The sequence below is a fragment of the Pelobates fuscus genome, chromosome 13, assembly GCF_036172605.1.
Source record: "Pelobates fuscus isolate aPelFus1 chromosome 13, aPelFus1.pri, whole genome shotgun sequence".
NCBI classification, from domain to species: domain Eukaryota; kingdom Metazoa; phylum Chordata; class Amphibia; order Anura; family Pelobatidae; genus Pelobates; species Pelobates fuscus.
In genome coordinates, this window is record NC_086329.1 from 91863296 (window position 1) to 91879203 (window position 15908).

General features: G+C 43.0%; 1 protein-coding gene across 3 annotated transcripts in view; it reads left to right on the plus strand.

The window, feature by feature from the left end:
* ARHGEF2 (Rho/Rac guanine nucleotide exchange factor 2) overlaps positions 1–15908 on the plus strand; it is a 602646-nt gene that overhangs the window by 59208 nt on the left and 527530 nt on the right. For all 3 annotated transcript variants that reach the window (XM_063439527.1, XM_063439525.1, XM_063439526.1), the window contains exons 2-5: positions 10909–11028; positions 11120–11402; positions 13882–14029; positions 15549–15660. In XM_063439527.1, coding sequence (XP_063295597.1) covers positions 11134–11402; positions 13882–14029; positions 15549–15660 — 529 coding nt within the window. In that variant the 5' untranslated portion in view covers positions 10909–11028; positions 11120–11133. The remainder of the gene's footprint in view (positions 1–10908; positions 11029–11119; positions 11403–13881; positions 14030–15548; positions 15661–15908) is intronic.

The following is a 15908-nucleotide window of genomic DNA, read 5'->3' on the forward strand; positions in this document are numbered from 1 at the left end:
GCGCATCAGCAGTCATGCATCGTCCTGTGATAAACATTGCACCAGAGCATTGTATTAAAATTGTGAGGCTTCCTGCCAATCCGAGCTGCTCCTGTTGTAACAAAGGAAAAAGCACAACAGCCAATCAGCAGTAAGGTTGTTTGACATCTATGCAGCTTGGTAGTGGGGTGTAGCTTATACATTTGGAGTCAGAGCTATGAGTATCATTTGGTATTAGCCAGCGAACCTGACAGGACGATGGCAGGTGAGATGAGTCTAGAGGACTGAATTTATCTAAAGAAAACCATGTCCTGCACACAACGTTTCTTGCTGTTATCAAACAAATGGAAAGACATCAGTGAAAATTAGAAACTGTGGAGGAAGAGCTTGCCCGCTGCAGATCCGCTGGAGTGGGAGGTACTGCAGAGGCAAAAGAGGCCAAAGTAGTTGACACTGTTTTCGTGGACAAAAGTGAGCTTGAACCGCTCACACTTACCAACAAATACCAACAGATGGAATCCTGGGTCATTTATCTTGAAATACAGGTGAAGGTCCTAAGCAATCAGCACAGTGAAATTGAAAATCGGCAACTGGTGCGATAGGACCCTATTAAAAAGAAGCTTAAAAAAGACCTTGAAAGGAAGCAGTTGCCAGGGTACACACCACCTTGTAAAATGAACCAGGCCACTGCCACATGCAAAAAAACAGTAAGCTGGCCAGAAAGATCCTCTCACCTCCTCCCTGCAGCCCGGCGTAGTTGAAGTTATTAGGAGCAAAGATGGCACCTTCTCCAAAATTGTAGTCCATGCCACCAGACAATACCAACCGTGCATTAAAGATAGAAAAATATTAGATAGTAGAAAAAATCGAATATGGATTCAGGAGTGGGTTTACCTTTAACTATACTATATACTCTAACAAAAATAAAGAATTAAAAAAAAACAAAAAAAAACTATACTATATACTCTAAAATCGAGGTCTATTTTAGATCTTATTCTTTTGATTCGTGCATTAAAGATGTCTGCTGCAAAACATGTGCGGAAAGCTGATGATTCGGAGGCGCCTTCCAGGATACCCTGGCAATAAGCAATTATTGGTAGTGTTTTTAGAAAATGTTCTAGACTAATTCAGTTTGTGTTACTTTAGAATTTTTACACCTTTTAAAAAAGTTCTCTGAAAACTCATCTATTTAAAGAAATCTTCCATACAAAGATTCCTCTATCCCCACCGTAGGCTTTTATTTCTTCCATGGATTGTTCCTCACAGTCTTGAGTTCTCTCTCATCATCTCATGCAACCCCCTACGTCAGCCCACTTTTTGCTTGATTGTAAGTTTGCATGTCACAGAGGTCCATATCATTAAATCTTCCTGTATAGAAACAAATGTCATGTTTGTCTGTATATTCTATAGCACTGTACAATGTGCTGGAGCTCTTATAATAAGTGTTTTGAAATATTCACACCTTTTTAAAAGTAAAGAGTCCTTTAGTCTTTTCTATTTCCTGCTAATGAGCTGTGGGGTGGTCTTGTTGCCATAGTAGTAATTTTGTACCCACACGTTGAGTCTCCAATAAATAAAAAGATCTAAAATACTTAGAAGAGGTCTTGGTATTTGGTGAAATGAACTGCTCACACTTAAATACCATCAAACGGGATCTTGGATCTCGAAAGACAGGTGAAAGCTTTGAGCAATCAGCTCACTGAAATAGAAAATAGGAAGCTGGAGGGTAGAAAAATAGAGACCAAGCGAGAGGACCCTTAAAAACAAAACAAAAAAAAAAGCATGAAAAAGTTTCAAGGGTGCATAACACCTCGTAAAATGAACTTGGCCACTTCTAAATGCAAAAAATTATTAGCAGTCTAGAAAATCTTATCGCCTCCCATGTGACAGCCCGGCGGATTTTAACGTATTAGGAACAAAGATGGCACATTTTCCAAAATTTCAGTCAATGCCACTAAATAATACTAATCGTTCATTAAAGATGTCTACTCCGAAACATGTGCGGAAAGCTGTTGATTCAGAGGTTCCTTCCAGGATACCCTGGCGATAATTAATTTGTAGTAGTTAAAAAAAAAAAAAAATGAAGTTTACTAGACTAATTCAGTTTGTGTTCATATGTAATTTTCACACCTTTCTAAACGTTAAAGTAAAGAGTCCTTTAGTCTTTTCTATTTCCTGAAATGAGCTGTGGAGTGGTCTTACAGCCATAGTAATCATTTTGTACCAACATGTTGAGTCTCCAAAGATCTCTGTAAATTTTTGCTTTAGTGTGGTGGTCATAATGTAAAAAGGAAATCTTATTCTATATGGTTATGGTGTAAGGCAGGTCTCTCTGTGTGTGTGTGTGTGTGTGTGTATATGTATCTGTATCTGACACACACATATTTTCACACACATACGCACACTGTCTATCTGTGTGTATGTATGCATCTGTGTGTCAAGGTGTGTGTGTGTATCTGTGTTTGTATGTGCCGGTTTGTGTCTGTGTATCAAGGTGTGTGCATCTGTGTTTGTATGTGCCAGTGTGTGTGTGTATCTTTGTGTGTGTCTGTGTATATATGTATCTGACATACAGATATACACACATACACACAGGCACATAGTGGCACACAGATACACTCACCTGGACACACAGTGTGTATCTGTGTCAGTGTGTGTATCTGTTTGTATGTGCCAGTTTGTGTATCTGTGTGTGCGTATGTATCTGACATACAGATACACACACCTTGACACACTGTGTGTGTGTGTATCTGTGTCAAAGTGTTTGTATGTGCCAGTGTGTGTATGTATATATCTGACATACAGATGCAGACACACACACACACACTGACACACAAACTGGCACATACACTCGGATACACAAACTGGCACATACACACAGATTCACACACATTGGGAGATACACACACTGAGACAGGTACACACACACATTTAAATTTGTTGTTCCCTTACCTTTTTTTCTGCAGGAGGATCTTCAGTGCTTCTGACTGAGGTCGGCAGCTGCTTACTCACCGCTGCTCCCTCTCCCTACAGCCAGCACGCTCTATCTGGGAGGAAGTGCTGTCACTTCCTCCCAGCATCCAATACTACAGGGGTCCGGTCGCGGTTTTAGATACCTGTGGCGCCTGACCGGACCCCTGTTAAACGACACCAGTCGGGTGTCCCTAAATGCTTTGGCCACCCGACTGGCGAAACCCCAATTTTGTTCTTGCGGAACACTAATTGGGAAACGCTAGTGTAAGGAGTTCCCCTGTCCCCCCATACACAGTATAGTGCATGTACGTCTAATCATGCACTCACACTACTCTTTTTGTGGACAGTTTTCTGTTGTCCCCGATTCCCATTGTTCGGCGATCATTCAGAGTTACTTCCCATTGCCTCCCCTCCGCTGTACTCTATTCTCTCTCTTCGGAAGATGTGTACCTTGCCTTGCCTTTAAGGCCTACCATTCTGGCCTAGTGTCTCCCGTGAGGGGTCCCTTTTTCGTCCACCCATCTGCAGAGGTTGTACCGTTGTGATATGGCGTAGGTCAGTAGTGATTGGTCGGTCGGTGTGCTGTCCATTATGCTAAGTGGAGGGGTGGAAGGGGTTTCTGCGGTTTGGTTCCCTTAGGTTTAGGTTATAGTACCACTCTAGGAGGTTGTGTACGTGTCATGTCCGTCCTCTTTCCCTCTACCCGTCAAGGGGGTGGTAAGTCAGATAGCCCTACTGGGTTGCCTTCATTCTTTGTTTGCTGCTGCAAGGGGGCTCTCTGACCGGTTATTTTGGTCGATCTCTGGGGCCTGTCTGAGAGTCATGGACCCGCTAACTCTATGGTGCAGCCTCTAGGTGTTCGTGGGTTGCGGAACGTTATCGGTTCGTTGCTGTTGCTTGGTAACATATCAATGCTGGCTTGGTGGGTCAGGGTTGGAGAAAAGGCCCTAAATGTCTTGTTGAAGGGTCGTAGGGTAGTCCTCACACTGTGATCGCGCCTCCGAGAAGTGCTTTTTGGGAGCCATTTGTTTTTGTGACATTGCTTCGTAGTCGAAGTTTGTCGTGACCTTTCGTATCAAGGCTTGTGTGGTAGGAGCCCTAGTAGACTTCCATTCCCTCGCTATTGTCGTCAGTGACGAGATCAGTGTGTGGAAGATCAGGATCCCGCTTTTACTTTCAAATGTGTCTAGTGTTAGGAATAAGAGACCCAGCTCTGGTAGGAGTGTAAACAGTGTGCCTAAGGCTATGTAGATGATCTCCTCTGCTTTTTTCCAGTAGTGTTGTATAGGTGGATACGTCCACCATATGTGAAACATCGTCCCCCGTTCTGTGTTGCACCTCCAGCACTCAGCAGAGGTGTTGGGGTAAATTTTTGCCAGTCTGTCTGGTACCATATATCATCGGTATTGTAGCTTCCTCATTTGTTCCAGGTGCACTGCGCATGTAGTTTTGCCTCTGTGTGCTATGTAGGCCTTGCGCCAGTTTTCCATGGTGTATGTGGTGTGTAGGTTCGCATGCCACCTTAGGACGTGCTTGTCCATTGTATCCTCTGTCTCTGCGTTTAGTAGGTGGTATGTCAAGGAGATGGTTTTGCGGGGGCTTTTGTGGCCATGCAGATTTCCTCTACCCGAGTAAAGGTAGAAGGGACTTGAGCTGTAGGTAAGAGAACATCGCTGTTTGTGGCAGGTCATATCGGGCTCGTAGCTCCGGGAACGCCAACATTTTCACCTTGGAAAAAAAGTGATGTAAGTTCGTGCAGCCTGGAGCTGCCATGCTCTGTGGTCAAAGGAGGGATTGGATATAGGAACGGTATAGATCGGAGTGGCCAGTGACCAGAGTGCTGTGGAGCATAGGCTCTTGTTGGCAGCGTCCCATGTTTTCAAAAGTAAAAGTTTGAATGTTTTAATACATCACTAGGATGACTTTTGTAATCACAACGCAGGACGAAGCCGCACAATAGATTCAACCGAGGTTTTTTTTTAATGAATCGTCTTAATTAAAGTTGGGATCATTGTAGACTTTTCCAAATGAAAACTCCATGCTTGGATGAATGGATTGGGTCAAGGTGTAATTTGACATTCTTTTACTGTTTAGTAGGCAAATGTTTTATTCAGCTTGCATTTACAGAGGAGCCATAGGCCTTTCCCCTCGTTGCCAGTTAACTTTTACTCACCCAAGTAAATCTCATTGTGGGTTATGTAAGAATGTAAAGCAAGAAAATATATATATTATTATTTTTTATTCCCCCCCCCCTCCCCCCCCAAAGGTTTTATGATGTGATAAAGGGATATCACATCAAGTGCTCTTAGTATTTGGTTAGCTATAGCATTTATCAGATAGAGGGCAGCTCCTCTTTAAAATTGTAAAGCATAAGCAAAAACACTGAATGGAATCCTGGGTCATTTATCTTGAAATACAGGTGAAGGTCCTAAGCAATCAGCACAGTGAAATTGAAAATCGGCAACTGGTGCGATAGGACCCTATTAAAAAGAAGCTTAAAAAAGACCTTGAAAGGAAGCAGTTGCCAGGGTACACACCACCTTGTAAAATGAACCAGGCCACTGCCACATGCAAAAAAACAGTAAGCTGGCCAGAAAGATCCTCTCACCTCCTCCCTGCAGCCCGGCGTAGTTGAAGTTATTAGGAGCAAAGATGGCACCTTCTCCAAAATTGTAGTCCATGCCACCAGACAATACCAACCGTGCATTAAAGATAGAAAAATATTAGATAATAGAAAAAATCGAATATGGATTCAGGAGTGGGTTTACCTTTAACTATACTATATACTCTAACAAAAATAAAGAATTAAAAAAAAACAAAAAAAAACTATACTATATACTCTAAAATCGAGGTCTATTTTAGATCTTATTCTTTTGATTCGTGCATTAAAGATGTCTGCTGCAAAACATGTGCGGAAAGCTGATGATTCGGAGGCGCCTTCCAGGATACCCTGGCAATAAGCAATTATTGGTAGTGTTTTTAGAAAATGTTCTAGACTAATTCAGTTTGTGTTACTTTAGAATTTTTACACCTTTTAAAAAAGTTCTCTGAAAACTCATCTATTTAAAGAAATCTTCCATACAAAGATTCCTCTATCCCCACCGTAGGCTTTTATTTCTTCCATGGATTGTTCCTCACAGTCTTGAGTTCTCTCTCATCATCTCATGCAACCCCCTACGTCAGCCCACTTTTTGCTTGATTGTAAGTTTGCATGTCACAGAGGTCCATATCATTAAATCTTCCTGTATAGAAACAAATGTCATGTTTGTCTGTATATTCTATAGCACTGTACAATGTGCTGGAGCTCTTATAATAAGTGTTTTGAAATATTCACACCTTTTTAAAAGTAAAGAGTCCTTTAGTCTTTTCTATTTCCTGCTAATGAGCTGTGGGGTGGTCTTGTTGCCATAGTAGTAATTTTGTACCCACACGTTGAGTCTCCAATAAATAAAAAGATCTAAAATACTTAGAAGAGGTCTTGGTATTTGGTGAAATGAACTGCTCACACTTAAATACCATCAAACGGGATCTTGGATCTCGAAAGACAGGTGAAAGCTTTGAGCAATCAGCTCACTGAAATAGAAAATGGGAAGCTGGAGGGTAGAAAAATAGAGACCAAGCGAGAGGACCCTTAAAAACAAAACAAAAAAAAAAGCATGAAAAAGTTTCAAGGGTGCATAACACCTCGTAAAATGAACTTGGCCACTTCTAAATGCAAAAAATTATTAGCAGTCTAGAAAATCTTATCGCCTCCCATGTGACAGCCCGGCGGATTTTAACGTATTAGGAACAAAGATGGCACATTTTCCAAAATTTCAGTCAATGCCACTAAATAATACTAATCGTTCATTAAAGATGTCTACTCCGAAACATGTGCGGAAAGCTGTTGATTCAGAGGTTCCTTCCAGGATACCCTGGCGATAATTAATTTGTAGTAGTTAAAAAAAAAAAAAAATGAAGTTTACTAGACTAATTCAGTTTGTGTTCATATGTAATTTTCACACCTTTCTAAACGTTAAAGTAAAGAGTCCTTTAGTCTTTTCTATTTCCTGAAATGAGCTGTGGAGTGGTCTTACAGCCATAGTAATCATTTTGTACCAACATGTTGAGTCTCCAAAGATCTCTGTAAATTTTTGCTTTAGTGTGGTGGTCATAATGTAAAAAGGAAATCTTATTCTATATGGTTATGGTGTAAGGCAGGTCTCTCTGTGTGTGTGTGTGTGTGTGTGTATATGTATCTGTATCTGACACACACATATTTTCACACACATACGCACACTGTCTATCTGTGTGTATGTATGCATCTGTGTGTCAAGGTGTGTGTGTGTATCTGTGTTTGTATGTGCCGGTTTGTGTCTGTGTATCAAGGTGTGTGCATCTGTGTTTGTATGTGCCAGTGTGTGTGTGTATCTTTGTGTGTGTCTGTGTATATATGTATCTGACATACAGATATACACACATACACACAGGCACATAGTGGCACACAGATACACTCACCTGGACACACAGTGTGTATCTGTGTCAGTGTGTGTATCTGTTTGTATGTGCCAGTTTGTGTATCTGTGTGTGCGTATGTATCTGACATACAGATACACACACCTTGACACACTGTGTGTGTGTGTATCTGTGTCAAAGTGTTTGTATGTGCCAGTGTGTGTATGTATATATCTGACATACAGATGCAGACACACACACACACACTGACACACAAACTGGCACATACACTCGGATACACAAACTGGCACATACACACAGATTCACACACATTGGGAGATACACACACTGAGACAGGTACACACACACATTTAAATTTGTTGTTCCCTTACCTTTTTTTCTGCAGGAGGATCTTCAGTGCTTCTGACTGAGGTCGGCAGCTGCTTACTCACCGCTGCTCCCTCTCCCTACAGCCAGCACGCTCTATCTGGGAGGAAGTGCTGTCACTTCCTCCCAGCATCCAATACTACAGGGGTCCGGTCGCGGTTTTAGATACCTGTGGCGCCTGACCGGACCCCTGTTAAACGACACCAGTCGGGTGTCCCTAAATGCTTTGGCCACCCGACTGGCGAAACCCCAATTTTGTTCTTGCGGAACACTAATTGGGAAACGCTAGTGTAAGGAGTTCCCCTGTCCCCCCATACACAGTATAGTGCATGTACGTCTAATCATGCACTCACACTACTCTTTTTGTGGACAGTTTTCTGTTGTCCCCGATTCCCATTGTTCGGCGATCATTCAGAGTTACTTCCCATTGCCTCCCCTCCGCTGTACTCTATTCTCTCTCTTCGGAAGATGTGTACCTTGCCTTGCCTTTAAGGCCTACCATTCTGGCCTAGTGTCTCCCGTGAGGGGTCCCTTTTTCGTCCACCCATCTGCAGAGGTTGTACCGTTGTGATATGGCGTAGGTCAGTAGTGATTGGTCGGTCGGTGTGCTGTCCATTATGCTAAGTGGAGGGGTGGAAGGGGTTTCTGCGGTTTGGTTCCCTTAGGTTTAGGTTATAGTACCACTCTAGGAGGTTGTGTACGTGTCATGTCCGTCCTCTTTCCCTCTACCCGTCAAGGGGGTGGTAAGTCAGATAGCCCTACTGGGTTGCCTTCATTCTTTGTTTGCTGCTGCAAGGGGGCTCTCTGACCGGTTATTTTGGTCGATCTCTGGGGCCTGTCTGAGAGTCATGGACCCGCTAACTCTATGGTGCAGCCTCTAGGTGTTCGTGGGTTGCGGAACGTTATCGGTTCGTTGCTGTTGCTTGGTAACATATCAATGCTGGCTTGGTGGGTCAGGGTTGGAGAAAAGGCCCTAAATGTCTTGTTGAAGGGTCGTAGGGTAGTCCTCACACTGTGATCGCGCCTCCGAGAAGTGCTTTTTGGGAGCCATTTGTTTTTGTGACATTGCTTCGTAGTCGAAGTTTGTCGTGACCTTTCGTATCAAGGCTTGTGTGGTAGGAGCCCTAGTAGACTTCCATTCCCTCGCTATTGTCGTCAGTGACGAGATCAGTGTGTGGAAGATCAGGATCCCGCTTTTACTTTCAAATGTGTCTAGTGTTAGGAATAAGAGACCCAGCTCTGGTAGGAGTGTAAACAGTGTGCCTAAGGCTATGTAGATGATCTCCTCTGCTTTTTTCCAGTAGTGTTGTATAGGTGGATACGTCCACCATATGTGAAACATCGTCCCCCGTTCTGTGTTGCACCTCCAGCACTCAGCAGAGGTGTTGGGGTAAATTTTTGCCAGTCTGTCTGGTACCATATATCATCGGTATTGTAGCTTCCTCATTTGTTCCAGGTGCACTGCGCATGTAGTTTTGCCTCTGTGTGCTATGTAGGCCTTGCGCCAGTTTTCCATGGTGTATGTGGTGTGTAGGTTCGCATGCCACCTTAGGACGTGCTTGTCCATTGTATCCTCTGTCTCTGCGTTTAGTAGGTGGTATGTCAAGGAGATGGTTTTGCGGGGGCTTTTGTGGCCATGCAGATTTCCTCTACCCGAGTAAAGGTAGAAGGGACTTGAGCTGTAGGTAAGAGAACATCGCTGTTTGTGGCAGGTCATATCGGGCTCGTAGCTCCGGGAACGCCAACATTTTCACCTTGGAAAAAAAGTGATGTAAGTTCGTGCAGCCTGGAGCTGCCATGCTCTGTGGTCAAAGGAGGGATTGGATATAGGAACGGTATAGATCGGAGTGGCCAGTGACCAGAGTGCTGTGGAGCATAGGCTCTTGTTGGCAGCGTCCCATGTTTTCAAAAGTAAAAGTTTGAATGTTTTAATACATCACTAGGATGACTTTTGTAATCACAACGCAGGACGAAGCCGCACAATAGATTCAACCGAGGTTTTTTTTTAATGAATCGTCTTAATTAAAGTTGGGATCATTGTAGACTTTTCCAAATGAAAACTCCATGCTTGGATGAATGGATTGGGTCAAGGTGTAATTTGACATTCTTTTACTGTTTAGTAGGCAAATGTTTTATTCAGCTTGCATTTACAGAGGAGCCATAGGCCTTTCCCCTCGTTGCCAGTTAACTTTTACTCACCCAAGTAAATCTCATTGTGGGTTATGTAAGAATGTAAAGCAAGAAAATATATATATTATTATTTTTTATTTCCCCCCCCCTCCCCCCCCAAAGGTTTTATGATGTGATAAAGGGATATCACATCAAGTGCTCTTAGTATTTGGTTAGCTATAGCATTTATCAGATAGAGGGCAGCTCCTCTTTAAAATTGTAAAGCATAAGCAAAAACACTGAAGAGTATTGAAATGTAAAAAGTTTGAAGCCAGGAAACTGCAGGCTGGTTTGTCTGACATAATGTGAAAAGGAGGAAACGTGGAACATGCTTTATTTGGGGCAGACTCTTTGTTAGACAGCATTAACAAATTTAGTTGATGATGGATCCAAAGTAACTAAAGCCACAGATAAGGGTGGGACAGTAAATGTAACGTATCTGGATTTTAGGAAGCCATGATGACATTCTTCCAAACACACACAAATAAATGACCTGATAGTAGCATTGTTTGAGACTGAGCTCGAAGAGATAAAGGCAGGTCTTAATGACTGTCCAAAGACAATGGGGTCCAGCCACAGCACTGATCGGTTCAAACGGATAGAACATATAAATGTCTTTCATCAAATTGACACTGTAGTTCTAATATTTAATGCCACTGAAATGAAATGACAGAGCTCTATATTCATTGCTGACAACTACAACAAAGGAAAGTGAGCAGGGGATTGTTTGCAGACAAGATAAAAAGGGCTGGGGGTTACAGATAAGGTACCTCTCCAGAGCAGGTTGAGTATAGAAAATGGACATAATTTATGAAAAGATATGTAAGATGACCGTAGAGTAGGTGAATTTTTCACCTTAAGAGACCCAAAATGACCTTAAGAGCCCCATGTTGATGTGTTAATTTAACTTATTGTCCAGTTTATGTATGGCTACCAGTCTAATCTAATGTTCCCTTTAATTCGCAGCAGGGCAATGAAAGCTGTCCATACGTTTGCCCAGTCTGGGCTTGGCACAGACCTTCGGTCATCCCTTATACCCATGGCCAGAGCACAATGTATGTCTTAATACATCTTGCTAGGAGGCAGGTGAGTATCCTAGAAACACAGCCATAAACTGCCCATCTCGTATTCTGTTTATTCATATTCCCATTGTGTGCCTTGTCTTTCCTGTTTGCAGTGAGCAGCTCAAGAATGAATAACACCGAAGTGTTTGTGACGGACGGTGATGCCGGGTTCTTCACTGGGCGAGGGCAGAAGACTCGATGTCTCTCTGCTATAGAGCCTCGCGTGCCCAGTGAGACGGACCTGCAGGATGAGGAGATGGATAGGTTTCTGGGGGTGCCGCTGCGCAGGTCATGCCGCCTCCGATCTTCCATGCATGACAAGGATGCGTTTCGCAGGCACAGCTGGGAACCTGGGAAGAGGCTTCAGGAGGCTGAAGCGGACTATGAGCAGCTCAGGTATAAAGCAACCATCACTGAACAACATGCCCAACAGATCCCCCCCCCACCACCAAACAATTCTACAGAACTGTGTAATGTGGAGTAAATAACACAACAATATAGCAGCACGGTCCATGTGTCCCATAGGGCTATAGCAGCACGGTCCATGTGTCCCATAGGGCTATAGCAGCACGGTCCATGTGTCCCATAGGGCTATAGCAGCACGGTCCATGTGTCCCATAGGGCTATAGCAGCACGGTCCATGTGGAGCTATAGCAGCAGGGTCCATAGATCACATAGAGCTATATCAGCAGGATGCATAGATCACATAGAGCTATAACTGCAGGGTCCATAGATCACATAAAGCTATAACTGCAGGGTCCATAGATCACACAGAGCTATAGCAGCAGGGTCCATAGATCACATAGAGCTATAGCAGCAGGGTCCATAGATCACACAGAGCTATAGCAGCAGGGTCCATAGATCACATAGAGCTATAGCAGCAGGGTCCATAAATCACATAGAGCTATAGCAGCAGGATGCATAGATCACACAGAGCTATAACTGCAGGGTCCATAGATCACATAAAGCTATAACTGCAGGGTTCATAGATCACACAGAGCTATAACTGCAGGGTCCATAGATCACATAGAGCTATAACTGCAGGGTCCATAGATCACATAGAGCTATAACTGCAGGGTCCATAGATCACATAAAGCTATAACTGCAGGGTCCATAGATCACATAAAGCTATAACTGCAGGGTCCATAGATCACATCGAGCTATAACTGCAGGGCCCATAGATCACACAGAGCTATAACTGCAGGGTCCATAGATCACACAGAGCTATAGCAGCAGGGTCCATAGATCACACAGAGCTATAACTGCAGGGTCCATAGATCACATCGAGCTATAACTGCAGGGTCCATAGATCACACAGAGCTATAACTGCAGGGTCCATAGATCACATAGAGCTATAACTGCAGGGTCCATAGATCACATAGAGCTATAGCAGCAGGGTCCATAAATCACATAGCGCTATAGCAGCAGGGTCCATAAATCACATAGAGCTATAACTGCAGAGCCCATAGATCACATAGAGCTATAACTGCAGGGTCCATAGATCACATCGAGCTATAACTGCAGGGTCCATAGATCACACAGAGCTATAACTGCAGGGTCCATAGATCACACAGAGCTATAACTGCAGGGTCCATAGATCACACAGAGCTATAACTGCAGGGTCCATAGATCACACAGAGCTGTAGCAGCAGGGTCCATAGATCACATAGAGCTATAGCAGCAGGGTCCATAGAGCTATAGCAGCAGGGTCCATAATTCACATAGCGCTATAGCAGAAGGGTCCATAAATCACATAGAGCTATAACTGCAGAGCCCATAGATCACATAGAGCTATAACTGCAGAGTCCATAGATCACATAGAGCTATAACTGCAGGGTCCATAGATCACACAGAGCTATAACTGCAGGGTCCATAGGTCACACAGAGCTATAACTGCAGGGTCCATAGGTCACACAGAGCTATAACTGCAGGGTCCATAGGTCACACAGAGCTATAACAGCAGGGTCCATAGATCGCACAAAGCTATAGCAGCAGGGTCCATAGATCACATAGAGCTATAGCTGCAGGGTCCATAGGTCACACAGAGCTATAACTGCAGAGTCCATAGAGCTATAGCAGCAGGGTCCATAGATCACACAGAGCTATACCTGCAGGGTCCATAGATCACACAGAGCTATACCTGCAGGGTCCATATAATGTTTCAGAAGTCTATCTAGTAGCTCAGAGAGTTTATTCAGAATAACTGATGTATGTGCACATTTAATGCTATATCACTTCTATTGAATGCTAGCAGAGAACATGTACACCCACTGTGTTATAACAAAACAAGAGGTAAGACCTATGCACATACATTTGTCCATCAGTCAGGGATATGACGTTCAGTTCACACTGAGCAGCCTCTTCCGTGTATCTCTCACTGCACTTACTTCTGCAAACCGTGCTGGTTCAGGAAGCGGCTGTGATGGATCGGAGCTGTAACCTCACTTTCTGGCGACTATCCGTATCGGCCACAGACTTACCCTCACAATGCTTCAACTGGTATGTGATCTCAGGAGCTCTAACAATAGTTCCAAAGCCGTATCCCATATGACATTGGTACCCTGTCAAAGGGTTGTTTTGGTGTTCAATCTGTCTAGACAGGAAACTGGAGGATAGAGAACTTGTGAGAACCCTGTGGCTTTCAGTTACTGGAGTTCTAGAATGAGCCTGAACCATACATTTAAAGGTGACGATACCAGTGGGTTTCAGTTACTGGAGATTTAGATTGAACCAATGCAGTTACATTTGACTGTCTCTGTGAGTTTCAATTAGACCTAGAATGTTTGAAGTCAGTAAGCTTATGCTTAGTTGGATTTTCTAGTTAATTTATGTTTTGTCTTTTGTGTATGTTAATGTTTGTCTGTTTGTATTTCAGTGTGAGTTTGAAGGGTCTGGATCCAGAGGAGATAGAAGGGAACATGGGGTACAAGAGAGACCCCCGTCGGACACCCATTATTCGCAGCACAGATGAGCTGGAGTCCTTGCTGTCTCTTCGAGGAGAGGATGTAGAGGTCACTCAAGAGGCAAGGACTTATTTTAAACTTAGATTCTGCCTTTTAGTTAGATAGAGAACAGTGCATACTGGGAAACTGATTTATGCATTAACTTCAACTTTAAAATGGTAAACATAGATACATCTTTACATCCTGTACTTTGTAATGTAATGGCCATAATATGTAAATAAACAAGGCTGTATATTTTCCTGTCCATCGGATAAAAACAAATAACACATCAAAAAGTGCCCACTCGTTTTACCTCCTTACCTTCTCTTTAGTAAGATAGAAATGTCCTTGTGTATCTGTTGCCTACATCTTCTCCAGTGATTGCTTGATTTGTGCTGATAACACCCCTAGCAGTGACCTGGTGAGGTTGTTTATTAGTCTTTCCAGGACTGATGCCCTTACTGTAGTGTAGTGCTGCTGTTGGTTTTAGATTGCCCATTATGAGTCTGGTGGTATAATGATAGTCCCTGCTTTATGGAACATTGCAGCTTAGTGTATAATCAAAACCTTGTGCCAGGGAGCTTGTTGTTTTAAGTGATAATGCTAGATGTAGTATTGCTGTCTAGTGCACGGTTTCTAAAACCAGTCCTCAAGACCTATCAACAGTCCAGGTTTTGTCAGTATCTCCATTGAAATAAAACCGATTAAATACATAAATCCTGGATTGTTGGTGGGCCATGGATTGTTGGTGGGCCATGGATTGTTGGTGGGCCATGGATTGTTGGTGTGCCGTAAGGACTGGTTTGGGAACCACTGGTCTAGTGAAATACGGGGGTGAGTACTTTATCATGCCTCTTCTAATCTTGTGGAATAATCTTTGCTCTGTGAATCTTTAGTGAAATAATATATTGATCTTCCCTAGGGTGTCCAAATTCTAGTTCTATAATGGGACACTCTGCCCCTAGGAATTTTATAATCCAGATGTATAACTAAAACTTTGTCGCAAGGAGCTTGCAATCTTTTGCGGTTATCATTGTCCACCTTTTCTGATTAACAATCTTGGTTTGTGTACTTTACCAACAATGTATATTAAGAGGGATGTTGAGAGCCTGTCATATACAGGTTACAAATAAAGGGTACCATAGGTGACACTGCCCCATAGAACTTACAATCTATTATAATGAGGCCAGTCCCAATACATCTATTGATGTATGAACAGACCTGCACCTGATGGAGTTTGTAATAATTTAACTCTTATTGTAAAGTGCTGCGAAATAAGCTGGCGCTATATAAATACCAATAATAAAAGTCTAGTGGTTTTACGAATTCTTTAACCATAACCATCTGATAAATAGGAATTAACCAATGCATCTAAGGACATCTGTAGGTTAACATGCATGAAATCTGTGTGTGTTATCCTGCCTAAAACCTCTGCTGTAATGTGCACTGTTTGCAAGCTCCTCTCTGTGTACTAGCAGAGTAAGATGTGGTTTATGGACTCCACCTCTCAGCATCCTGCTGCTTACCTCTCGCTTGCTCTGCTTAGCCTGACTGAGGTCATCCTGTCACACTAATTACTCTTTCCAATCTTTATTAATAGGAACATGCCAAGAGACTGCAGGCATATCTGGCGTCCCAGGCCTACATTTACAATAATCTCTCCAAATCCGTTTCCATGACGGGCATAGATCACACCTACTGCTACAATGATGGTAAGTGTATGGTTAGCCCCCAAGAGGGGGTAGACGAACAGTGAGTTATGTACATGTGGACAAAGTCCTGAGAACGTATAGATGGGTATTAAAAGGAGAAAAAATATTTGGGAGAGGTAGCAAAAAAATCAGAAAATCCCTGTAAAGATGTTCGAGAAGCTTATGCCAATTAAACGTGCCTGGTAGATCTACTGGTTAATTTTCACCCATTATAGAGCAGGTGCCATGGTTTGTGGTTGTGGTCTGCA